The sequence below is a fragment of the Balaenoptera ricei genome, chromosome 2 (genome assembly GCF_028023285.1).
Source record: "Balaenoptera ricei isolate mBalRic1 chromosome 2, mBalRic1.hap2, whole genome shotgun sequence".
Taxonomy (NCBI): Eukaryota; Metazoa; Chordata; class Mammalia; order Artiodactyla; family Balaenopteridae; genus Balaenoptera; species Balaenoptera ricei.
Window position 1 is genome coordinate 13,823,749 of NC_082640.1, and position 27,844 is coordinate 13,851,592.

The 27,844-nt window shown below is 36.9% G+C and overlaps 1 protein-coding gene across 2 annotated transcripts in view; it reads left to right on the forward strand.

Moving 5' to 3' along the window:
- Nucleotides 1-27,844, forward strand: part of DNAJC1 (DnaJ heat shock protein family (Hsp40) member C1) — a 360,201-nt gene that overhangs the window by 260,581 nt on the left and 71,776 nt on the right. For both annotated transcript variants that reach the window (XM_059911166.1, XM_059911157.1), the window contains exon 8: nucleotides 16,595-16,758. In XM_059911166.1, coding sequence (XP_059767149.1) covers nucleotides 16,595-16,758 — 164 coding nt within the window. The remainder of the gene's footprint in view (nucleotides 1-16,594; nucleotides 16,759-27,844) is intronic.

Here is a 27,844-nt window from a genome sequence, read left to right on the forward strand (position 1 = left end):
ATATATATGGGTCTTGTTTTTGGATCCATTCAGCCAGCCTGTGTCTTTTGGTGGGAGCATTTAATCCATTTACATTCAAGGTAATTATCGATATGTATGTTCCTATTCCCATTTTCTTAAATGTTTTGGGTTTGTTATTGTAGGTGTTTTCCTTCTCTTGTGTTTCTTGCCTAGAGAAGTTCCTTTAGCATTTGTTGTAAAGCTGGTTTGGTGGTGCTGAACTCTCTCAGCTTTTGCTTGTCTGTAAAGGTTTTAATTTCTCCATCACATATGAATGAGATCCTTGCTGGGTAGAGTAATCTTGGTTGTAGGTTCTTCTCCTTCATCACTTTAAGTATATCCTGCCACTCCCTTCTGGCTTGCAGAGTTTCTGCTGAAAGATCAGATGTTAACCTTATGGGGATTCCCTTGTGTGTTATTTGTTTTTTTTCCCTTGCTGCCTTTAATATGTTTTCCTTATATTTAATTTTTGACAGTTTGATTAATATGTGTCTTGGCGTGTTTCTCCTTGGGTTTATCCTGTATGGGACTCTCTGTGCTTCCAGGACTTGATTAACTATTTCCTTTCCCATATTAGGGAAGTTTTCAACTATAATCTCTTCAAATATTTTCTCAGTCCCTTTCTTTTTCTCTTCTTCTTCTGGGACCCCTATAATTCGAATGTTGGTGCGTTTAATGTTGTCCCAGAGGTCTCTGAGACTGTCCTCAGTTCTTTTCATTCTTTTTTCTTTATCCTGCTCTGCAGTAGTTATTTCCACCATTTTATCTTCCAGGTCACTTATCCTTTCTTCTGCCTCAGTTATTCTGCTATTGATCCCATCTAGAGTATTTTTAATTTCATTTATTGTGTTTTTCATCATTGCTTGGTTCCTCTTTAGTTCTTCTACGTCCTTGTTAAATGTTTCTTGCATTTTGTCTATTCTATTTCCAAGATTTTGGATCATCCTTACCATCATTATTCTGAATTCTTTTTCAGGTAGACTACCTATTTCCTCTTCATTTGTTAAGTCTAGTGTGTTTTGACCCTGCTCCTTCATCTGCTGTGTGTTTTTCTGTCGTCTCATTTTGCTTATCTTACTGTGTTTGGGGTCTCCTTATCACAGGTTGCAGGTTTGTAGTTCCCGTTGTTTTTGGTATCTGTCCCCAGTGGCTAAGGTTGGTTCAGTGGGTTGTGTAGGCTTCCTGGTGGAGGGAACTAGTGCCTGAGCTCTGGTGGATGAGGCTGGATCTTGTCTTTCTGGTGGGCACGTCCACGTCTGGTGGTGTATTTTGGGGTGTCTGTGGCCTTATTATGATTTTAGGCAGCCTCTCTGCTAATGGATGGGGCTGTGTTCCTGTCTTGCTAGTTGTTTGGCATAGGGTGTTCAGCACTGTAGCTTGCTGGTCATTGAGTGATGCTGGGTCTTGATGATGAGATGGAGATCTCTGAGAGATTTTTGCCGTTTGGTATTACGTGGAGCTGGGAGGTCTCTTGTGGACCAGTGTCCTGAAGTTGGCTCTCCCACCTCCGAGGTACGGCCCTGATGCCTGGCTGAAGCACCAAGAGCCTTTCGTCCACACGGCTCAGAGTAAAAGGGAGAAAAAATAGAAAGAAAGAAAGAAAGAAAGAAAGAAAGAAAGAAAGAAAGAAAGAGGCTATAATATAGTGAAGTAAAATAAAGCAATTATAAAGCAAAGCTATACAGACAAAATCTCCCCCAGAAGCATAAACATATACACTCACAAAAAAAAGGGAAAAGGGGAAAAATTAATATATCCTGCTCCCAAAGTCCACCTCCTGAATTTGGGATGATTCGTTGTCTATTCAGGTATTCAACAGATGCAGGCACATCAAGTTGTTTGTGGAGTTTTAATCCGCTGCTTCTGAGGCTGCTGGGAGAGATTTCCCCTCCTTGTCTCTGTTCGCACAGCTCCTGGGGATCAGCTTTGGATTTGGACCCGCCTCTGCGTGTAGGTCGCCTGAGGGCGTCTGTTCCCCGCCCAGACAGGACGGGGTTAAAGGAGCAGCTGCTTCGGGGGCTCTGGCTCACCCAGGCCGTGGGGAGGGAGGGGTACAGAGGAGGCGGGGCGAGCCTGCGGCATCAGAGGCCGGCGTGACGTTGCAGCAGCCTGAGGCGCGCAGTGCGTTCTCCCGGGGAAGTTGTCCCTGGATCACGGGACGCTGGCAGTGGCGGGCTGCACAGGCTCCCGGGAGGGGCCGTGTGGAGAGTGACCTGTGCTCGCACACAGGCTTCTTGGAGGCGGCAGCAGCAGCCCCAGCGTCTCACGCCCGTCTCTGGGGTCCGCGCTGATAGCCGCGGCTCGCGCCAGTCTCTGGAGTTCGTTTAGGCGGCGCTCTGAATCCCCTCTCCTTGCACCGCGAAACAAAGAGGCAAGAAAAAGTCTCTTGCCTCTTCGGCAGCTGCAGACTTTTTCCCGGTCTCCCTCCCAGCCAGCTGTGGTGCACTAACCCCTTCAGGCTGTGTTCACGCCGCCAACCCCAGTCCTCTCCCTGCGATCCGACCGAAGCCCGAGCCTCCGCTCCCAGCCCCGCCCGCCCCGGCGGGGGAGCAGACAAGCCTCTCGGGCTGGTGAGCGCTGCTCGGCGCCGAGCCTCTGTGTGGGAGTCTCTCCGTTTTTCCCTCTGCGCCCCTGTTGCTGTGGGATCCGTGCTGATAGCCGCGGCTCGCGCCAGTCTCTGGAGTTCGTTTAGGCGGCACTCTGAATCTCCTCTCCTCGCGCACCAGGAAACAGGGAAGAAAAAGTCTCTTGCCTCTTCGGCAGCTGCAGACTTTTTCCCGGTCTCCCTCCCAGCCAGCTGTGGTGCACTAACCCCTTCAGGCTGTGTTCACGCCGCCAACCCCAGTCCTCTCCCCGCTATCCGACCGAAGCCCGAGCCTCAGCTCCCAGCCCCGCCCGCCCCGGCGGCTGAGCAGACAAGCCTCTCGGGCTGGTGAGTGCTGGTCAGCGCCGAGCCTCCGTGCGGGAAGTGCGGGAATCTCTCCGCTTTGCCCTCCACACCCCTGTGGCTGCGCTCTCCTCCGTGGCTCCGAAGCTTCCCCCCTCTGCCACCCGCAGTCTCTGCCCGCGAAGGGGCTTCCTAGTGCGTGGAAATCTTTCCTCCTTCACAGCTCCCTCCCACTGGTGCAGGTGCCGTCCCTATTCTTTTGTCTCTGTTATTTCTTTTTTCTTTTGCCCTACCCAAGTACGGGGGGAGTTTCTTGCCTTTTGGGAGGTCTGACGTTTTCTGCCAGCGTTCAGTGGGTGTTCTGTAGGAGCAGTTCCACGTGTAGATGTATTTCTACTGTATCTGTAGGAAGGAAGGTGATCTCCGCGTCTTACTCTTCCGCCGTCTTCTCTCCTCCCCAAGTTCTGTGCTTTTAAGGACTTGTGATTAGATTGCGCCAACTTGGATAATTCAAGATAGTCTCCTATCTCAAGCTTACTCACATCTGCAAAGTCTCTTTTGCCATGTAAGGTAAAATAGTCCCAGGTTCTGGGGATTAGAACATGGTCATGGTTAGGGGACCATTTTTTGCCTTATACAACCTTCAGGTGTCTGGGCAGCTTTAGAACAGGGACTTTCTTTTTCATCTTTGTGTCTGCAGCATTGAATATAGTGTCCTGGCACATAGTAAAGGTTTAATAAATGGATGAATGACTAAATATATGAATTAATGTAATCCCATGAATATTAATGAGTGTTAGTGAAGAAGAAAACAAACTTACGGTTACCGGAGGGAAAGGGGTGGGGAGGGAAAAATTGGGAGATTGGGATTGACATATACACACTGCTCCATATAAAATAGATAATAAGGACCTACTGTATAGCACAGGGAACTAGTCTCATTACTCTGTAATGACCTATATGGGAAAAGAATCTAAAAAAGAGTGGATATATGTATATGTATATGTATAGCTGATTCACTTTGCTGTACAGCAGAAACTAACACAACATTTTAAATCAACTATACTCCAATAAAAAATAAAGTTTCAACAGTTACAAACACAAAATAATATTCAGATAAACTATATCATTGTTTAAAGCAGACTTCTGTTTAAGAGGGGAAAGTTTAGGATGTTAGAGAATTACGTATTAAGGTTGACTGATGTGTGTTTTGCAGAGTAAGGGTGGACAAATGATTATTATTGTTATATTATTATTGTTTTATTATTGGTATATATACCAAAGATTGAAACAGAAGTTGATGTTAGAGCAATTGTTGAAATAGTTTTAATTAAATTGAATAAATCAATGAATAAATGAAACTTTAAATGTAATTTTTATATAATTGTTATTTTTTAAGTAAAACTGTTACATAAAAATTTTCTAAGCCTTTTAAGACTAGTCAAAAGGAGAGGGGGAAATCACATTTACAAGAAAAGAGAAAAATATCACACTAAACCAAAATTTACCTGTAGAGGCAGTATGAATACACTAATTTCATTGCTTTCATAGTCATGTCTTCATGACTATTTTTCCAAAATTGATCAGAGACTTTTGTTCTGCCTAAGAATTTGATAACAGTTCTCAAGCAGATTTGATAATGCTCTTTAAAAATTTTTTTTTTAATTTTTATTTTTAAATTGAAGTAGAGTTGATTTACAGTGTTTCAGTTATACAGCAAAGTTATTCAGCTATACATATACATATATATCTATTCTTTTTTAGATTCTTTTCCATTATAGGTTACTGTAAGGTATTTAATATAGTTCCTTGTGCTATACAGTAGGTCCTTGTTGTTTATCTATTTTATATATAGAGGTGTATATCTGTTCATCTCAAAGACCAAATTTATCCCTCCCTCTCTTTTGCCCCGCTAACCGTAAGTTTTTCTATGTCTGGGAGTCTCTTTCTGTTTTATAAATAAGTTCATTTGTATCATTTTCTTTAGATTCCACATATAAGTGATATCATATGATATTTGTTATAATAATTTGTTATTATTGTTTAATAAAAAATATTGTGTAAAGAAGCATTAATTTAAAAATAGGTAAATATCTGAAAACTCTGTATGCCAGCAAAAATGTGTGATAGTCTTCTAAAAAGTTGGAAAATTCATTACTAGCTTATGGTTTCTTGAAACTGAAAATGAGGAAATTAAATGCCAGAAACTTTATTAAAAACAATACTCATCCTAGGCTCTTAGTAATAAGACTTCTGTCGCTCATGTTTTGATATCAGTAGTATATTTAGAAAAGGTGATGGTATCAACATTAAGAATGTTAAAGAACAGTCACATTACTGTTAATAACGTCAAAAGCTGTCATGTATTTTTAAATGTAGTCTCTAATGGTTACATGCAAAGAATCTTTTAATTAATTTTGTTAACTTCATTACAGTGTTCTACATTGTATACTTAAGAACTAATACATAAAGGCCCCAAATCCCCCAGTGTGCATTTCATTTGCCCCCATCCTTCTTAATTTTAAAGACCATCATTGGAATACTGAGTTCATAATAACATTTCCATCTGCTTAATTGAGTAAATGCATCTCATGCAGATTAGCAATAGCTATTTTATGCTGCCTGTTTTTCATGACCTAATTGCTAATCTGCCCTCAAGTCTGTTTGCTTTACTGCTGAGATTGTGCAGAGTCATCTAAGGGCTACACTAGAACTACATTGAGTAGGGTGTGGTGGTCTTACTTACTAAAATGGTATTTTAGAGGGGGAAATCTGAAAAAGGGTAATTTCTTTTTTTTTTTTTTTTTTTTTTTTTTTTAGAATTTCACTTTATTTATTTATTTATTTATGGCTGTGTTGGGTCTTCGTTTCTGTGCGAGGGCTTTCTCTAGTTGCGGCAAGCGGGGGCCACTCTTCATCGCGGTGCGCGGGCCTCTCACTATTGTGGCCTCTCTTGTTGCGGAGCACAGGCTCCAGACGCGCAGGCTCAGTAGTTGTGGCTCACGGGCCCAGCTGCTCCGCGGCATGTGGGATCTTCCCAGACCAGGGCTCGAACCCGTGCCCCCTGCATTGGCAGGCGGATTCTCAACCACTGCGCCACCAGGGAAGCCCTAAAAAGGGTAATTTCTTAAAAATAAATATCATTCTTCTGGGAAGTCTTTATGGAAAAAAATGTGATGATTTATTTGGAAATTTTTGAGCATTTCTTTCTTTATTATAAACTTTTAATCAATTTTATGTTTTAGGTTTAAATCCAAGGTGAATATTTATAAATATAAGACTTTTTCAGTGTTAATAATATTTCTATACATTCTCTAATTATATGAGTTTTAATCTAAGTCAATAGATGTGAGTTCCAAGTACTATAATGAAACAGCCCATATTGTGAATGGAAAAAAATGAGTTATTTTATGAAGAAATTGATTGTAAAGGTTAAAATTTGAATAGAGAAAAGAGGGGAGGAAGGGTAGAAGGAAAACTCAGTATTTCCCTTTTTTTACTGTGTACTTTATATGAGTTAAGAACAAAAGCAAAATCAAATAATCAAAACCCTACTGTCAAGTACTTCTTTTTTGTCGGCAGAGATAATCATTCCAGACGTTATATTTTTCTTCTTGTTGTGTGGTCCCCACTCCATGCCCCAGTGATGGCCTAAGTAGGGATGCCAAGGGGACAGTAAGAACGTGGTAGACAGAATATATCTCTTCAGGGTGGCAGGATGGGAAAACATTCACCTTCCCTAAGGTAATGGAAGACTGGTTTTCTAGAAAACTTAGATTCATGAGGAAAGGAGTTGCTAGTGCTGATTTGTAAGCTAATTCAGGGGTTGATGGAGAAGGAGGACAAAGGAGGTAGGGCAGATGTAATCCCAATGGGTTAGAACATTTTTCCTTTGGTGATATAGGGTGCTCATGGATGGGAGATTACTCTCTGAGATAATTTATGAAAAGGCATATAACACATCACTAGCTCCAGTACATTTGGAAACATGACCAAATAGAAACTCTGTACCTTAACTTACTATATAGTAAAACCTGATAGGAGCCCTAGCCCCAAGAGTTTATATGTAGGCAAAGGATATCTTTAAAATAATATTATTTCCTACGTACTTTGTTCTAATAACAATGGAATGTGAATTTTTAAAATCATATAGCTCAAATACAAATTACAATTGCCTCGATATTTCAAATCATAATGCTGTGATGCTTAAATATATTGCAATCTCAGTTTTCTCACTGAAATGATTCAAAAAAGCATTTATCCAATTTAATATATAAACAATTATGGCTATAGATTAACTGGTCACATTTCAACTAAAATTTTACTTACTAATCTGGAAACGAGTACCTGTTTAATGTAACTGTATATAAAATGATATATCAGTTTATAAGATCCATGCAGGCAGGCATTTTCATCTCTCTTGTTTATAGTCATAACCCCAGCACCTAGAATAATGCCAAGCTTGCGGTAGCTCCTCAGTAACTATTTATTGAAGGAATTAATGAATTTAGAAATACTGTATTGCTCTTTTCTACTTCATACTTCTTAAAGCAATTTATTAAAACTCTTCAGTAACATTTTTGACAAGAGGATTCTTGTCATCAGTAAAACTGCTTTTTGAGTCATCAACACAGTAAATCATCTTTATTTCCATATATAATGAGGTATGATCTTTTTGATTCCATGTATGAGACTGACAGTGAACATTTTATTCCAAGTCACAAGGACCTATTCATCTAATATTAGGATTTTTTCCTTTTTTTTTTTAATATGATTGTTACAATAAAACCAATGTATTGCTTTATCCCCTCAATAATATTCATTGTGGTAAAATATACATAACAAAATTTACCATCTTAACCATTTCTAAGTACAGCAGAGTTCAGTGGTATTAAATATATTCATAATGTACACCCATCACCCCCCTCCTTCTCCCATAGCTCTTTTCATCTTGCAAAACTGAAACTGTACCCGTTAAATAATAACTCCCCATTCTCACCTCCACCCACCCTGTGGCAACCACTGTTCTGTGATTTTGACTACTCTTAAGTATCTCATATAAGTCTAATCATACAGTATTTATCTTTTTGTGATTGGCTTATTTCACTTTGCATAATGTCCTCAAGATTCATCCATGTTGTAGCATATGTCAGAATTTCCTTCCTTTTTAAGGCTGAATAATATTCCATTGTATGTGTATACTACATTTTGTTTATCCGTCTGTCAATGAACACTTGGGTTGCTTCCACTTTTTAGCTGTTGTGCATAATACTGCTATGAACTTGGGTGTACAGATATCTCTTTGAGTCCCTGGTTTCAGTTCTTCTGGATATATATCCAGAAGTGGAATTTCTGGATCATATGATAATTCTATTTTTACTTTTTTTAGGAACCTCCATACTGTTTTCCATAGCACAGTACTGTTTTACATTCTCACCAGCAGTGCACAGAGTTCCAACTTCTCCATATCCTTGCCAATGCTTTTTATTTTCTGGGGGTTGTGTGTGTGTGTGTGTGTGTGTGTGTGTGTGTGTGTGTGTGTGTTTCCTATAGCCATCCTATTGCGTGTTTCTTTGGAGAAATTACTATTCAAGTGCTGTACCCAATTTTGAATCAGATTGTTTATTTGTTTGTTGTTGAGTTTTAGGAGTTTTCTATATATTCTGTATATTATTCCTTATCAGATACATGATTTGCAAATATTTTCTCCTATTATATTGGTTGCCTTTTTACTCTGTTGATATTGTCTTTTGATGCACAAAATTTTTTAATTTTAATGAAGTCTAATTTGTCTATTTTTTCTTTCATTGCCTATGCCTTTGGTGTCGTATCAAAGAAATCATTGCCAAATCCAGTGTCATGAAGCTTTTGCCCTGTATTTTCTTGGAAGACCTTTAGAGTTTTAGTTCTTAGACTTAGGTCATTGATCCATTTTGAGTTAATTTTTATATATGGTGTTGGGTAAGGGTCCAACTTCTTTATTTTCACATGGTATCTAGCTTTCCCAGCACCATTTGCTGAACTGTTGCTTTTTTTGTTTGTTTTAATTTTTCTTTTTTTAAAATTTCGGCTGTGCTGTGCAGCTTGTAGGATCTCAGTTCCCTGACCAGGGATTGAACCCGGGTCACAGCAGTGAAAGCGCCAAATCCTAACCACTGGACCACCAGGCAACTCCCATGAACTGTTACTTTTCTTTTTTTTTTTTTTTTTTAAAGCCTTATTCTTTTTTTAAATTTTATTTATTTATTTATTTATGGCTGTGTTGGGTCTTCGTTTCTGTGCGAGGGCTTTCTCCAGTTGTGGCAAGTGGGGGCCACTCTTCATCGCAGTGCGCGGGCCTCTCACTATCGCGGCCTCTCTTGCCGCGGAGCACAGGCTCCAGACGCGCAGGCTCAGTAATTGTGGCTCACAGGCCCGGCTGCTCTGCGGCATGTGGGATCTTCCCGGACCAGGGCTCGAACCCGTGTCCCCTGCATTGGCAGGCAGACTCCCAACCACTGCGCCACCAGGGAAGCCCAACTGTTACTTTTCTATTTAACTTTTTACTTTGAAATAATTATAGATTCATAGGAAGTTGCAAAGATAGTACAGAGAGGTCCCATGCACCCTCCTCTCAGTTTCCCCCATTGGTTATCTTATATAACTATAGTATAATATCAAAACTAGGAACTGACATTGATAGAAAATGTATGTATAGTTCTCTGCCATTTTATCACATGCTTATGTTAATGTAGCCCCACCACCCCAATTATCCACTACTGCTTTGTGATCACAACCATCACCTTCTCCCATCCCCCCATTATCCCTAATACCTGGCAATTACTAATCTGTTTTTCATCTGTCTAACATTGTAATTTTGACTGTATGATTTAGAGAATGTGAATTCGAGAACCATATAGTATGTGACCTTTTGAGACTGGCTTTTTTCACTCATTGTATTGCCTTTGGGATGTATCCAGGTTGTTCCATGTGTCAGTAATTCATTTCCTTTTATTAATGAATAATATTCCATGGTATGGATGTACCACCGTTTGTTTAACCATTCACGTATTGTAGGACATTTTGGTTGTTTATGGTTTTTGACCGTTACAAATAAGGCTGCTATGAACAGTCATATGTAAATTTTTGTGTGAACCCAGAAGTGCAATTGCTGGGTCATATGATAAGTTTATGCTTAGCGTTTTAAGAAATTGCCAAATTATTTTCCAGAGTTCCCGTACCATTTTATACTCCTACCAGCAATGTATGAGAGATTTAGTCTCTTTGCAGCCTCACCAGAATTTGATATTCTCACTATTCTTTATTTTAGCTATTCTGATAGGTGTGTAGAGATACCTCACCATGGTCTTAACTTGCACTTTCCTAATGGATAGGGATGTTGAAACATCTTTTCACGTGCTTATTTGCCACGTGTATATCCTCTTCAGTAAAATCTTTCTTCATGCCTTTGGCTTGTTTTCTAATTGGATTTTTTTTTTTTTTTTACTATTGAGTTTTAAGAGTCCTTTATATATATGTTCTAGATATGATTCCTCTTTTAGATATGTGGTTTACAAATATGAAATCTTGATTATTGCAGCTCTACAATAATCTCAAAATCAGGTAGAGTGATTCTTCCCACTTTCTTCTTCTTTTTCAAAACGTTTTAGCTATTCTAGTTCCTTTGCCTTTCCATGTAAATTTTAGGGTAATCTTGTGTGTATCTCCAAAAAAAAAATCTTGCTGGAATTTTGATACGAATTACGTTAAACTTGTATATCAATTTGGGGAGAATTGACCTATTTACTATGTTGAGTATATCTCTTCATTTATTTATATCTTCATTAATTTCTTTAGTGTTTTGTAGTTTTCAGCTTACAACTCATATGTGTATCTTCTTAGATTTACATCTGTTTCTCTTTTTTTTTTTGAGTGATTAAATGGTATTGGGTTTTTAATTTCAGTCTCCAAATGTTTACTTTAAGTAAAGTAATTCAGTTGAATTTTGTATGTAGATCTTGTATCCTGCACCTTTTGGGATTTACTTATTAGTTCTAGGAATTTTTATGTAGATTCTTTGCATTTTCTATGTAGATAGTCATGTCAATATGACAATAGGGATAATTTTATTTTTTTCCTTTTTAATTTGTATGCATTTTATTTCCTTTTCATGCCGTATTTTGCTATCTAGAACTTCCAGAACTATGTTGAACATGAGTGGGGAGACAGGGCATCTTTCCTCTGTTCTAAACTTTAGGGGGGAAGCATTTAGTGTTATACCATTAAGTAGGGTGTTAGCTGTATGTTTTTTATAGATGCCCTATATGAAGTTAAGGAAGTTTCCCTCTATTCCTAGTTTTCTGAGTTTTTAATCATGACTGGGTGTTGAATTTTGTTAAATTTTTGTTAAATTTTTTTCATCAATTAATATGATCATGTGATATTTCCTCTTTGGCCTGTTAATGTTGTGGATTACACAGATTGAATTTTGAATATTGAACCACACTTGCACCCCCCCGCAGTAAATACCATGATGGTATAGAATTCTTTTTTTTTTAACTTCGGGTTTGTTTGTTTGTTTGTTTGTTTATGGCTGTGTTGGGTCTTCATTTCTGTGCGAGGGCTTTCTCTAGTTGCGGCAAGTGGGGGCCACTCTTCATCGCGGTGCATGGGCCTCTCATTATGGCGGCCTCTCTTGTTGCGGAGCACAGGCTCCAGACGCGCAGGCTCAGTAATTGTGGCTCATGGGCCTAGTTGCTCCACGGCATGGGGGATCTTCCCAGACCAGGGCTCGAACCTGTGTCCCCTGCATTGGCAGGCAGATTCTCAACCACTGCGCCACCAGGGAAGCCCTATAATTCTTTTTATATATTGCTGAATTCTCTTTGCACATATTTTGTGAAGGATTTTTGCATCTGTATTCATGAGAGATACTGGTCTATAGTTTTCTCTTTTTGTACTGTCTTTGTATGATTTTAGTATCAGGGTACCCTCATATAATGAATTGGGAAGTCTTCTCTCTTCTATTTTCTGAAAGAAGCTGTGTAGAATTGGTGTTAATTCTTTAAACATTTGGTAGAATTCTCTAGTGAAGCCATCTAAGCCTGGATATTTCTTTTTGGCAGTTTCTAAATTATAAATTAAATTTCCTTTATAATTACAAGGCTATTCAAATATCTATTTCATATATCTATTTAATGATTGAATTAGGGTAGTTTGTATTTTTCAAGCAATTGGTCATCGTTACCCAAATTGTCAAATTTATGTGTTTAGAGTTGTTCACTTATTATCCTTTTGATGTCTGCATGTCCTGTGGTGATTTCTCCTGTTTCAGTGCTAAAATACTGCTAACTTTTGTTTTCTCACTTTTTTGGTCAGTTTTGCCAGATGTTTATCAGTTTTATTGATCTTTTCAAAGATCCAGTTCCTTGTTTCATTGATTTTCTCTATTGCTTTTCTTTTCAATTTCATTGATTTTTGTTCTTATTTTTATTATTTTCTTTTTTCTGCTTGCTTTGGGCATCTTTTGGGTAATTTCCTTTACTCTGAATTCTATTTACCTGATATTAATTAGCTACTCCTGCTTTCTTTTGATTAATGTTTTGATTAATTTGAAATAAGTTTCTTGTAGATAGCATATACATAGGTCATGGTTTTTCATCCACTGTACCAATCTTTATCTTTTAATTGGTGTATTTAGACCATGTGCCTGTAATGTAGTTATTGATATATTAGGGCTTAAGTGTGCCATTTTATTTTTTGTTTTCTATTTGTTCTGTTTTCTTCTTTCTGCTTTCTTGTGTAGGTTACTCGAATGTTTTTATTTTTTTAGAATTCTATTTGAATTTATCTGTAGTGTTTTTTTAGTATATCATTTTGTATAGAGTTTTTAGTGGGTGCTCTAGGTATTATGTTATATATACATAACTTATTACAATCTACTGGTGTAAGCAATTTACCATTTCAAGTGATATATAGACACATTGCCTCACTTTACATCCATTTATGTCTCCCACTTATAACTGTCTTAAATATTTTCTCTACATACATTGAATGTTATAATTTCCATTCAGCTGTCAGATATAACTTAGAAAACTCAAGAGGAGGAGGAAAATCTATTGTGTTTACCATAGTTTTACTCTTACTCTTGTTCTTTCTCCTTCCAGCTATTTTAAGATTTTTTTCTTTTATGATTTCCTTTCTGTTCAGATAACTTCTTTAGCCATTATTATCAGATAGGTCTGCTGGTAACAAATTCTCTTAGTTTTCCTTCGTCTGCAGAGGTCTTGGTTTCCCCTTTATTCCTGAAGGATATTTTCACTGGATATGGAATTTTGAGTTGACAGTTCTTTGCATTTTACACTTGAAAAATGTGCCAAATTCAGTTAGCATACTTTTCAGTTCTGGTATTTCCATTTGGTTCTTCTGTGTATCTTCTGTTTCTTTGCTGTTGACTTTTTTATTTCTTCATGTGTATTATTGCTTGTCAAACCATTTTTATATGGCTGCGTTAAAATCCTAGTCACATAATTTGGGTATCTGTTTCATCTGTTGGCATCTGTTGATTATCTTTTTCATTCAAATTGAGATATTCTTGGTTCTTGGTATGATGAGTGATTTTTTTTTTTAATTAAAACTTGGACATTTCAGGTATTATAAGACTCTGGATCTTATTTAAATCCTCTCTTTTACCTGGTGTTCTCTAACAAAGCCTAGCAGTGGAAAGGGGAGGGTTGCTGCCCTGTTACAGTCAGGTAGGAGTGGAATTCCAGGTTCCCTTCATGACATGTATTACAGCTGAGGGGGAGGCTGGTTGTGAATCCTTTCAGCGTTGGGTGGGTGTGGGTGCTCCTGCTTGCCAGTAGGTCTCCACTTACCCCAGCCTGGCTGGGATAAGCAAGAATGTCTACTTACTGCTCGCCACCTGGCCTCCCCTGACATTGCGGGGGGTGCCTCAGCTGGACAGTTGTGAAAGCCCTGATTGCCCTCTAGGCTTCCTCTGAAACCACCCTGGCAGGGAGGAGGAGGGACACCTCATTATCCCTGGGTGGATTTGGAAACCCAGACTACCAACTTAGTCTCTGCTGTTTCCACATGGGAAGGGGGATCCCCATCACCTCTCAGCAGACATGAAAGCTTGGCTTCTTACACAGCCTTCTCCCACATCACCCTGAGATTGGGGTGCCTCATTACAGCCTCACTATGGCAGAAGTCTAGGCTTCCCACTAGCCTTTGCTGGCATGGGGGTGGGGTGTGGCCACAGTTTTTTCTGTGTTGTTTGCCTGAAGTAGATCGGTTATTATCTAAAAGTTTATCTTGATATGCTGCTGCTTTTCTGGTCCTTTTGGCTGGAAAGAGAAAGCTTTTTAAATTTTTTATTATTACCGTTATTATTTCTGTGCCTTTCAGTGGTTTTGGGTTGCAAGCTTCTCTGGGACCAAGTCTGGGATATATGAGGCTGTAAGAAACCCAGGGAAGTTACCACCTTGGTGCTCACTGGGTCCTGCCATTCCTAGTTGGTCTGTCTTCTCTCCAACATTCAGATTATTCTTCTGTTTGTTTCATATATAACATTTAGAATTTTTAGTTTTTCTTAGTGGGAGGACTATGAAAAAGTACTTCTTCATTTTTCCGGGAGTGGAAGTTTTGTATTATTTTTTTAAAGTGATTTTTTTAAATGCATATTTTAAAAGATTCAAATATTTGCAATTGTGATCAACACCCCAGAAATAAACCAAATTTATTTGCTTCCTTTTTATAACTGATTCTCTATAAGCAACCAAAATTAGTAGCGATGAGATATGTTCTAGTTTATGTGTATTTTCCCTTAGCAATAATTTGTTGCTCAAAATAAAGAAATTGTGAAAAATTGAGTAATATGACCGACTTCATAAGGAATCTTTTTTTTTTTTAATTTATCTTTGGCTGCATTGGGTCTTCGTTGCTGCGTGTGGGCTTCCTCTAGTTGCAGCGAGCAGGGCTGTTCTTTGTTGCGGTGCGCGGGCTTCCCATTGTGGTGGCTTCTTTTGTTGCGGAGCACGGGCTCTAGGTGCGCAGGCTTCAGTACTTGTGGCGCATGGGCTTAGTTGCTCTGCGGCATGTGGGATCTTCCTGGACCAGGGCTCAAACCCGTATCCCCTGCATTGGCAGGCGGATTCTTAACCACTGCACCACCAGGGAAGTCCCCATAAGGAGTCATTTATACGGTTTCTTGCTCTTTTCTGAAAAACAATTTTGAAAAACAAGAAAACCTGGCCTTCTATTTGGGCTCATATTGTACTCTGGTGACACTATGTTTTTATACTTTTAAATTAGACTCATATGTCATTTAAGTTACTAATTTCCTATTTTGGTATTAAGGTGTTTTGGTTTTTTTTTAAGTCACCATTTCAAAAGTCTGGATGTATAAAGTTACTGAAGCAGTACAGGATAAAATATGGTATTAGATACCATGTAATTTCTAGAAAGGTAACAGCCTTGTTAAGTAGAACTGTTCCCATAACACTGTATTCTTAATGCACATTATTTTTGGCCATTTTTCTCTATTGGGCTGCCAATCCTCTTGTCAGTTTACAATATCTCTTTATGTATTCTATATATCAGTCTTCTGTTTGTACTCTGAACTGTAGATGATCTTTCCAAATCTGTTATTTCTCTCTTGATTTGTTTATTCTGTCTTTTATCTTTTTTTTTTTTTATAGCATTTGGGTTTTCAGTCTTAGTTAAGATTTTGTCTTCCTTTAAATAGTACAGGTAGTATTTTAGATTTCTTTTTGCAAGATTTTTATTGTTTTGGTTTTTAAAGTCAAGTCTCTTATCCAACTGGGATTGATTTTGGTATATATTGTAAGGTTGTGTCCAATTTTCTTTCAAATGGGTATTCATTTGTGACAGCATCATTTAATAAATCCTTTTCCCACTGAACTGAAATGTTTATGAATTCTCTGTTCTATTCTAGGAATTTGTCTCTTCATATGCCAATATCATATTAATTTTTTTACGTTAGCATTATAACACATACACACACACAGGATGGAGAAGATATGGTTATAAGGATGGATGAGTTTGACAGTAGTAATCAAGAGTGAAGTTGCTTCTCAGTGTTAACTCTCTAATCAGAAAGGGATTTAATGGAGAGGCCAATTGATAAATTGATAAGTATCTATTGATAACTACCCTTGATGTTGCCAGATTATATTTTGCATTTGTAAAATATTGAAAAGATGAATGTATACCATTAAGAGCTAATTTTCTGCCAAGTAGTATGTTAGGGGATATATAATTCTCCTCACATCAACTTTATGAGGTTAGATATAGCTCCCTTTTACAGAAGAGAAAATGGACACTTGTTCTAAGGGTTAAGTTACTTGCCCAGTATTGTGCAACTATTAGATAGTAAAGGTAGGATTAAAACACTAATGACCAGGCTCTTTGCACTATGCCATAATGAAATGTTGCATGAACAGTACCTTGAACACTAAAGATATATACAAATTGATATGATGGTTATATCATAATCATCTATCATTAGCACCTGTGAGTTTTATTTTAAAACAATGCAGTGGATAGGGCACAATAAAACTTACAGCTAACTATTTATAGCAAAGCAATTCTATTTTGATGAAAGAACAATATATATTTATGTGTTCTTTCAAGAATGGTCTATGAATAAAATGTTAGAAGCTATTATGTTATTGATTTGTTCTTTTAAACATTTTTTTTTTTTAGAGCAGAAGAAAGTTAAAATAAAAAAACCAAAACCTGAATTTCCTGTATATACGCCTTTAGAAAGTACATATATTCAATCTTATGATCATGGAACTTCTATAGAAGAAATTGAGGAACAAATGGATGATTGGCTGGAAAACAGGAACAGAACACAGAAAAAACAGGTAAATTTTTAAAATTTTGTTTTAATTGAGTAAAATACATACTGAAAAGTACATAAAATATAGATATACAGCTCAGTAAACTATCACATGGTAAATCAAGTTAACCATTGCCAAGATCAAGAAATAGAACATTGCCAGTGTCCAGAAGCCACACTCATGCTTCGTCCTGGTCACTACCTTTCTTTTCTTCTACAAAGATGATTATCCTGACTTCTAACCATAGATTAGTTTTTCCTGCTGTTTGAAGTTTATAACTGGAATCGTCCTGTCTTAGTCCTTTCAGGCTGCTGCAACAAAAATATAATAGACTGGGTGGTTTAAACAACAAACATTTATTTCTCACAGTTCTGAAGATTGGGAAGTTCAAGATCAAGACACCAGCAGATTCGGTGTCTGGTGAGGGCCCTCTTCCTATTCATAGACAGCAGTCTTCTTGCTGTGTCCTCACATGGTGGAAGACGTGAGAGAGCTCTCTGGGGTCTCTTTCATAAGGGCACTAATCCCATTCATGAGGGCTCCAACCTCATGACCTAATGAACCCCCAAAGGCCCCACCCCTGCTACCATCACATTGGGGGTTAGGATTGCAACATATGGATGGGGGAGCGGACACAGACATTCAGTCCATAACACATTCCATATGTACTATTTTGCATCTGCTTTCCTCTATTCCTATAGTATTTGTGATAGTTATTCATTATTGTGTGTAGCAGTAATTTGTTCATTTTCATTGCTGTATAATCCATTTAGAAATATAGCACAATTTATTTTTGTTGGAGATTGATGTTGTTTCCAGTTTTTGACTATAATGAGTAAGTTTCCTTTGCACACTATTGTACTTTCAGTACACGTATGTGTAAATTTCTATTTTTGGAGTTAAGTTGCAGGGTCAGTTTTAGTAAATAATTCTGAATAGTTTTTTTATTTTTAATGTTTGTATCAATTTATAGCTCAGCAACAGGATCTGAAAACTTCAATTACTTTACATCCTTGCCAACACTGGGTCAAGTCTTTTATGTTTTTAACCATAGAGTTAGGTGTGTAGTTATATTTAATTATGGTTTAATTTGCATAACCTTTGATGAGTAAGTTTAAACACTTTTTCTTATGTTTATTGGACACTGATATTCTCTTATGTGAAATGCCTTTTCAAGTCTTTTTTTTTATTGGGTTGCCTGTGTTTTTTCATACTGATTTGTAAAGAGGTTTTTAATGTATTTCAGAAGTGAATCTTTGCACATGTTTTCTCCCACTTTGGCTTGCCTTTTCATTCTCTTAATGGTGTCTTTTGATGACCAGAGTTATTAATTTCAGTCATCAGTCTTTTCCTTTCCTTTATTTGATGTTTGTGTTGTGTTTAAGAAATCTTTTCCCACTTTGCAGTCATAAAGATATTTCCAAATTTTTCTAAAAGCTTTAATGTTCTACTTTTTACATTTAGATTCATAATCCCCTGGACTATATATTTGTGTTTATTGTAAAGTAATGATCAAGTTTAATATTTTTTCAAAAGTTTTCCAACCCAATTGACCCAATACCAGTTAAAGAAAAGACTGCTTCCTACAGCTCTGCAAATGCCACCTTTATTATAGAACAAGTGTCCATAACCATGTGGTCTGTTTCTAGACTTTCTGCTTTGTTCCATTAATCTATTTCTCCATGCTTGTGCTGATACCACACAATCTTAATTACTGTAGCTGTGTACTAGATATCTGGTATAGTAATTTTCTAACTTAGTTTTCCTCCTATAAGATTGCCACTTTACATTCACATATAAATTTTTAAAGTAACTTGCAATTTTCCACAGATTATTCAGCTGAGACATTCAATTGGGATTACATTGAATATATAGATTAATTTTGGAAGAACTGGCATCCAGACAGTATTGACTCTACAACCCATGAATAAATCCATTCATATAAGTCTTTAAAAAAATTTTTTTTAATGTGTCACAGGTTTTTGTGTGTATATACTGCACGTTTAAAAAAAAAATTTATTCCTAGTCATTTAGTGTTTTTAGATGACATTATATATGATACTGTTTTTTTAAACTTCACTTTCCAATTATATTTGCTATATAGAAATACAGTTGATTTTTGTATAATAACCTTGTATCCTGCAACCTTGCTAAATTTATTTTTTAATTTTAATAGTTTCTCTGAGTATTACACTTTTTTTTTCTTTTGTGCTAAGGATCTCTAGTACATGTAGAATAAAAGTGATATAATAAGTATCTTTGTTTCATTTCCAATCTCAAAAAAGCTTTCTTTATTAAAAGTTTTATTTCATTATTAAAATTATATATTCTTTTATTGTTTAACTGTTAAATGTGATATATGCTGTAGGCTTTCTATAACATTTTTTACTAAGACACACTTCACATAACATAAAGTTCACCATTTAAAAGTGCACACAGTTCAGTGGTTGTAGTCTATTCACTATGTTGTGCCACCATCACCACTATCTAATTCAAGAAGATTTTCATCACACCAAAAAAATAAATAAATAACCCTCTACTTGTTAGCAGTTAGCTCCAATTCTCCTCTCTCCCCTTCCCTGGCAACTGCTTATCTACTTTCTGCTTATGGATTTGCCTGTTCTAGACATTTCACATAATTGGTATCACACAGTATGTGGCCTTTTGTGTTTTGCTTGGCATAAAGTATTCAAGGTTGTGTTATTTAACAGTACTTCATTTCTTCTTATGGCTAAACAATATTCCATCATATGGATATATCACATACTGTTTATCCATTCTTCAGCTAATGGTTTAGTTTGATTCCACTTTGGGACTATGATAAAAATGCTATGAACATTCACATACAGGTCTTTATTCAGACATATATTTTGTGGTTTCTCTAGGGATTACATTAACATCTTAATTTATAACAATCTAGTTAGGATTAATGCCAACTTAGTTTCAGTAGTGTTAAACTTTCCGCCGTATAATGTTATTGTCACAGATTAAATCTGTATATATTGTGTGCCTGTCAACTTAGATTTATAACTATTGCTTTATGCAGTTGTCTTTTAGTGAGATTAAAAAAGAAAAAGAATTACAAACAAAAATTACATTTATGCTGTTTTCTATATTTACCTGTGTCAATACAAAAACACCTATCCTGGTGTTTATTTCTTCATATGCCATTGAGTAACTGTCTAGTGTCCCTTCATTTCATTCTGAAGGAGTCCCTTTAAGCACTTGTAGGGCCAGACTGCTAGCAACAAACTCTCTCACTTTTTGTTTATCTGGGAATGTCAGAATTTTTCCTTCATTTTTGAAGGATAGTTTTGCCAGATAAATAATTTTGGTTTGACTGTTCTTTTCTTTCAGCACTTTGAGTACATCATCCCACTACCTTCTGGTTTCTGATTAGAAATCAGATGTTAATCTTATTGATGATCACTTGTACATGATGAGTTACTTGTCCTTTCCTGTTTTGAAGATTCTTTCTTTGTCTTTAGCTTTTGATCAGTTTGATTGTGATGTATGTAGATGTGGATTCCTGTGAGTTTATCCTTTTGGAGTTCATTGAGCTTCAAATTTTAGAAGTTTTGACCATTATTCTTCAAATATTCTCTTTCTTTCTCTCTCACCCCCCTTCCCCTTCCTCCTTTTGCCTTTCTGTTACTCGTATTAAGCATATGTTGATATGTTTAATGGTATCCCACAGGCCTCTGAGGCTTTGCTTATTTTTCTTTTTTTTTTTTTTTTTTTCAGGAGGTAGATTCGAATCGCCTTTATTTTTTTTTTTTTTTCACACACACACACTGTATTTTATTTTTACAAGAGATAAATAGACTGACACCAAGCATTGTACATGGATGACCACAACAAAAGCAACAATGATTGCAATTACCAAACATGAAACACACTCATACTATGTGCTTATTTTTCTTAATTCTCTTTTCTTTCTGTTCTTCAGAACAGATAATCTCAGTGGGTTTATTTGTCAGTTTGCTGATTCTTTTTCTGCCTGTTCAAATCTGCTGTTGAGCCCCTCTAGTGAATTCTTAATTTGTTATTGTACTTTTCACCCTCAGAATTTCTATTTTATTCCTTTTAATAATTTCTACCTATTTATTGATTTATTCTCAACTAGGTGACACATTGTTCTCATACTTTCCTTTAGTGTTTTGAGCATGGTTTCCTTTAGCTTGTTGAATATTTAAAATAGCTGATTTAAAGCTTTTGCATAGAAATTCCAATGTCTGGTCTTCCTCAGGCACAGTTTCTATTTATTTTTTCCTTTATTTGGGCCATACTATATTGTTTCTTTGCAGGTATGGCAATTATCGTTGTTCCTGTTGAAGACTGGGTATTGTGGCTGTTATTAGTTGCAACTCTGAAAAAATCAGATTCTCTCCCCTTTCCAGGATTTATTGTTATGTTTGGCTTATTGTAGTTGTTGTTTGTTTACTGACTTTTCTGTACTAATTCTACAAACTCTGTTTCTTTTGTTTTGTGTAGCCACCGATGTCTCTATTCAGTTAGCTTAGTGATCAGCTAATAATTGGGCAGAGATTTCCTTGAATGCCTGGAGCCAACATTTCTTTCAGTCTTTGCCATGGGCTCTGTGTATGTGTTGGGGCTCAGCTTCCACACCCAGTCAGGCAGTTGACAATTCTGCCTTAGCTTTTACTTTCTGCTTCCAAAGAGCCTCAAGATCAACAGCAGGTGAGAACTTAAGTCCTTCTCAGGTCTTTTCTGACCATGCTCACAGCCTTGAGCATGCACGTGGCCTAGATTCTCAGAGCATCTTATTCCTCAGCCTTTCTTCTCAAGCTTTTTGGTTAATCCGTTGTTTGCCCAGCTTTTTTCTGTTGCCTCAGGAAGCAGTGGCTAAGATACTAGACAGTAACCATTTTCCCAAAATGCCCCCAGGGAAGAGCTTTTAGCATTAGGCCAGTTTTCAGTTAGGCAAAATAAAGACAAGCCTTTTGATCGGTCTTCCAAGGAGCCACGAAACAGATCAAAACAAATGATTGCAGTTCCTTGAAAATTAGTTCATTCTGCTCCCTCCACAATCAAGAATATGGTTGTTATTTTCATAGGTAGTGCTGAGCTGTGGAACAGGGAATAAGACTGGGGTAAGTTAATGTAGCACAAAGGTTGCTGTTCTTATCAAGAATCAGCTTTCTTTAGTACATGTTACCCATAGTACCGCAAGCCTTTGATTAATTTCCAGAGTTTAGAAAAACTTGATTCTGATAGATTCTGACCATTTTTTTGTTGCTTTTATAAAGAGAGTAGATTTGGAGTTCCTTACTCTGCCATTTTTGTTAACGTCACACTGTGAATTTTAAAAATCAAAATTTCTTCCTAGATTTGCTAAGAATTTTTATTTATTAAAAATGAATGTTGTAAAATGTTATCAAATATTTTTTGTGTCAGTTATGATTATAGCTTTTTAACCTTTATTTTGTTAATGAGATGAATTATATAGATTGTTTTTCTGATATTAAACCACTTTGCTTTCTTAAACCCATTTGATTTGATATGATTTGATAGTACACAGAATTCTAATGTACCTTTAACCCAGTTTTCCCTGATAGTTATATCTTATGTAACTACAATACAATTTCAAAACCAGAAATTGACATTAAGTACAATGGCTGTGTATAGTTGTATGCCATTTTATCACATGTGTAGATTAATTTAACAACCACTGCAGTAAAGATATAGAACTAGTCGAGGTACAGAACACAAATATATCACTCATGCTTCTTTATATTCACACCCATCACCTTCACACCATCCTTAACCTCTGACAACCATTAATTTATTCTTTCTCAAGAGTTTTGTCATTTTGAGAACATTATATAAACGGAATCATTCATTGTGTGACCTCTTGAGGTAGACATTTTTTAATGCCTTTTCATTTTTATTCCTTTCTTTTTTTTAGTGAGGTGTAATTGGCATATAACATATTAGTTTCATATTTACAACATGATTCGACTTTGTATGTATTTTTTTTTATAAATTTATTTTTATTTATTTATTTTTGGCTGTGTTGGGTCCTTGTTGCTGTGCGCGGGCTTTCTCTAGTTATGGCGAGTGGGGGCTACTCTTCATTGTGGTGCGCAGGGTTCTCGTTGCGGTGGCTTCTCTTGTTACGGAGCATGGGCTCTAGGCATGCGGGCTTCAGTAGTTGTGGCACACAGGCTCAGTAGTTGTGGTGTGCGGGCTCTAGAGTGCAGGCTCAGTAGTTGTGGCGCATGGGCTTAGTTGTTCTGCGGCACGTGGGACCAGGGCTCAAACCCATGTCCCCTGAGTTGGCAGGCGGATTCTTAACCACTGCACCACCAGGGAAGTCCCTTGACTTTGTATGTATTGCAAAGGAATCACCACAGTAAGTATAGTTAACACCCATCACCACACATAGTTACAAAAATTTTTTTTGTGATGAGAACTTTTAAGATCTACTCTCCTAGCAACTTTCAAATATGCAGTACAGTGTTATTAAGTATAGTCACCATGCTGTACATGACATCCGCATGACTTATTTATTCGTACCCTTTCACCCGTTTCATCCACCCCTCACTGCCACAGCCACACCTCTTATAAAAACCACTCTGGGCCTTCCCTGGTGGCGCAGTGGTTAGGAATCCACCTGCCAATGCAGGGGACAGGGGTTCCAGCCCTGGTCCAGGAAGATCCCACGTGCTGCGGAGCAACTAAGCCTATGCGCCACAACTACTGAGCCTGCGCTCTAGAGCCCGTGAGCCACAACTACGGAAGCCCGCGTGCCTAGAGCCCGTGCTCCGCAACAAGAGAAGCCACTGCAGTGAGAAGCCTGCGCACCACAACAAAGAGTAGCCCCCGCTCACCGCAACTAGAGAAAGCCCGCGCGCAGCAATGAAGACTCTACACAGCCAAAAATAAAAACAAATAAATAAGTAAAGTTATAAAAAAAAGAAAAAAAACAGTCTTTTCTCTTATTTTTGAGCTTAGTTTTTATGGTTTTTGTTTGTTTTTGTTAAGATTCCTCTAAAAAAGTGAGATCATCTGGTATTTGTCTTTCTCTACCTGATTTATTTTACTTAGCATAATGCCCTCAAGGTCCATCCATGTTGCCACAAATGGTACGATTTCCTTCTTTTTATGGCTGAATAATATTCCTGTGTGTGTCTGTGGATGTGTGTGTCACATTTTCTATATCCATTCATCCATCAAAGGACACTGAAGTCCTTTCCATATCTTGGCTATTGTAAATAGTCTGCAGCAAACATTGGGGTGCATATATCTTTTCAAATTACTGTTTTCACTTTCTTTGGATAAATACCCAGAAGTGGAACTTCTAGATCATATCGTAGTTCTATTTTTAATTTTTTGAGGAATCTCTGTACTGATTTCCTTAGTGGTTGGACCAGTATACATTCCCACCAACAGTGCATAAGAGTTCCCTTTTCTCCATATCCCTGCCACCACTTGTTATTTCTTGTCTTTTTGGTAATAGCCATTCTGACAAGTGTGAGATGATATCTCATTATGGTTTTGATTTGCATTTCCCTGTTGATTAGTGATGCTGAGCATCTTTTCATGTGTTCAGTGTGATGTTAGCTTTGGGCTTGTCACATACGGCCTTTATTATGTTGTGGTGCATTCCCTCTATACACACTTTGTTGAGAGATTTTACCATAAATGAATGTTTTTGTCCAGTTTTGTCAAATGCATCTATTCAGATGATCATGTGCTTAATCACCATACATCTGTGAGTTTTGCTTTCTTCTTGTAGTTGATTTCTAATGTCAATACCATTGTGGTAGGAAAAGGTGCTTGATATGATTTCAATCTTCTTAAATTTAGGACTTGTTTTGTGGGCTAATTAACATCTCGTCTATCCTGGAGATCCATGTGTACTTGAGAAGAATGTGTATTCTGTTGCTTTTGGATGGAATGTCCTGTATATGTTATTAATTCAATCTGGTCTAACATGTCATTTAAGGCTAGTCTTCCGTATTGATTTTCTGTCTGGATGATCTACCCATTGATACAAGTGGGGTATTAATGTTTCCTACTATTATTGTATTGCTGTCTATTTTTCCCTTTATTCTGTTAATATTTGCTTTATAGATTTAGGTGCTCAGCTTGACTTTTTTTTTTTACTCATATTATGCCCTTAAGATACCTCCAAGTGTTTGAGTGTATCAGTAGTTTGTTTCTTTTTATCACTGAATAATAATCCATAGTGGGTTAGTTTGCATGATTTAACATATTATGTATATAGGAGCATACACTGCATACTCTGTTTTGAGATTTATTCATGTTTCTATAGTTTTCCCTTTTTAGTGCCAAGTAGTATTCTATTGTATGGGTACACTACAGTTTTTAAAATTTATTAGTTGATAGACATTTGATTTGTTTCTAGTTTCTGGCCATTATAAATGAGTCTTCTATGAAGATTCATTGTACATGTCTTTGTGTGGACTTATGCCTTCATTTCTCTTGGGTAAATACCATGTAGTAAAATGACTGGAAGGTGTGATGTGTGTATATCTAAATATTTTAAAAGTTGCCAAACTGATTTCCAGAGTGGCTATTAATTTTACATTCCCACCAGCAATGTGTAAGAGTTGCAGTTGCTCCACATCTTGGCCAACCTTTGCTGTTAACACTCTTTTTGCCATTCTAGTGGATGTGTAGGACTATCTCATTGTGATTCTAATTTGCAGTTCTCTAATGATTAATAATGCTGAGCATCTTTTTATCTGTTTATTTTCCATTAGAATATCTTTTTTATGAAGTCTCTCTTGAAATCTATGGCCCATGCTTGTCTTATTATTGAGTTTAAAGTTCTCTACATATTTTGAACACTTTTGTCACCTATATGTTTTGCAAATATCTTCTTGTTTATAACTTGCTTTTTTTAATATATAAATTATTTATTTGTTTTTGGCTGCGTTGGGTCATCGTTGCTGCGCGCGGGCTTTCTCTAGTTGTGGCGAACGGGGGCTAGTCTTCGTTGCGGCACGTGGGCTTCTCATTGTGGTGGCTTTTCTTGCTGCGGAGCATGGGCTCTAGGTGCATGGGCTTCACTAGTTGTAGCTCATGGGCTCAATAGTTGTGGTGCATGGGCTTAGTTGCTCCATGGCATGTGGGATCTTCCTGGACCAGGGATCGAACCTGTGTCCCCTGCGTTGGCAGGTGGATTCTTAACCACTGTGCCACCAGGGAAGCACCCTAACTTGCTTTTTATTTTAGTAATAGTGTCTTTTGAAGAGCAAAAGTTTTAAATTCAGATGTTCAGTTTATTAAATATTTTCTTTTATACTAAATTCTTTTTCTGTCCAAATTAAGAAGTCTTTACCAAACCCAAAGTTACTGAGAGTTTCTTCCATGTTTCCATTTAGAAGTTTTACAATTTTAGCTCTTAAATTTAGGTCTGTGAGATTTCAAGTTAATTTTTGTATATAGTGGGAGGTAAGCATTGAGGTGGTTTTTGTTTGTTTGACATTCAGCTATCCAGTAGCCCCATTTGTTAAAAAGGTTATACTTTTCCCATTCAGTTGGCATGGGACCTTTGTTGAAAATAATTGACTGTGTATGTGTTGGTTTATTACTGGGCTCTCTATTCTGTTTTTTTAATCTGTATGTCTATATTTACACCAATACAATTTGTCTTGATAATAAGCTATATAATAAACCTTGAAATCAGATAGTATAAATCCTCCCACTGTTATCTTCTTTTCAAAATTGTATTGGCTATTCTAGTTCTTTACATTTCTTTATAAAATTTAAAATCAAGTTGTCAATTTGTACAAAAGATTCTGCTGGAATTTTTATTGCAGTTGAATTGATCTGTAGATAAATTTGGGGAGATTTCACATCGTAACAATAGTGAGGTTTTTTTTTTTTTTTTTTTTTGGCTGTCTTGGGTCTTTGTTGCTGCAAACGGGCTTTCTCTAGTTGTGGCGAGCAGGGGCTACTCTTTGTTGCAGTGCGTGGGCTTCTTGTTGAGGTGGCTTCTCTTGTTGCGGAGCACAGGCTCTAGAGCGCAGGCTCAGTAGTTGTGGCGCACGGGCTTAGTTGCTCCGCAGCATGTGGGATATTCCCGGACCAGGGCTCGAACCCATGTACGCTGCATTGGCAGGTGGATTCTTAACCACTGCGCCACCAGGGAAGTCCCAGTATTGAGTCTTTTGATCCATTAACATGGTATATCTCTTATTTTATTTAAGTCTCCTTTAATTTCTCTTAGGAACATATTTTGTCAAATTTATACGTAAATATTTCATATTTTATACTATTCTGAATTGTATTTTTAATTTGTTTCTGATGTGAGTATATCGAAATACAATTAATTTTTGTATATTAGCCTTTTATCCTGTAACTTTGCTATACTCACTTATTAGTCCTAGTAGCTTTCATGAAGGATAGGCCTACAATTTTGTTATATTTTAATGTTTTTGTGTCCTCTTCATATCAGGTAATACTGGCCTCATAGAATGCATTGGGAAGTGTTCCTTCCTCTTCTCTTTTCTACAAGCATTTGTGTGGAATTCCATCTATTTTTTTCTTAAGGTAGCTTTGGCTGTTTTTCTTTTTGAAGGGATTTGACTGTTTTATCCAAATTGTTGAATATACTGGAATAAGTTGTTTATAATATTCCCTTATTATCATTTTAATATCTGTTGTGATGTCTCTTTCATTTCTGATATTGGTAATTTGTGTCTTCTGTTTTATTTTTGGTCAGGGTCTCTAGAAGTACATCCATTTTACTGATTTTCTTTAGAAATCAGCTTTTGGTTTCATTGATTTTCCTCTGTTGTTTTTTAGTCTGTGTTCATTGATTTCCGCTATTAATTTTTTCCTGTCTTCTACTTATTTGGGGTTTAATTTGCTCTTTTTCTAGTTTCTTAAGGTGGATGTTTAGGTCATTGATTTGAGAACTTCCTTCTTTTCTAAGTATTAATGCTGTAAGTTTTTTCTGAACACTGAATTATTTAAATGTAGAGCTTTATATTCGGTATTTTTAATATTTATATATTTGTATTTTAGCTGTATCCCACAAATTTTGATATTATGTATTCATTTTCATTCAGTTCAAAACAGTCTAATTTTCCTTGTGATTTCCTCTTCAACT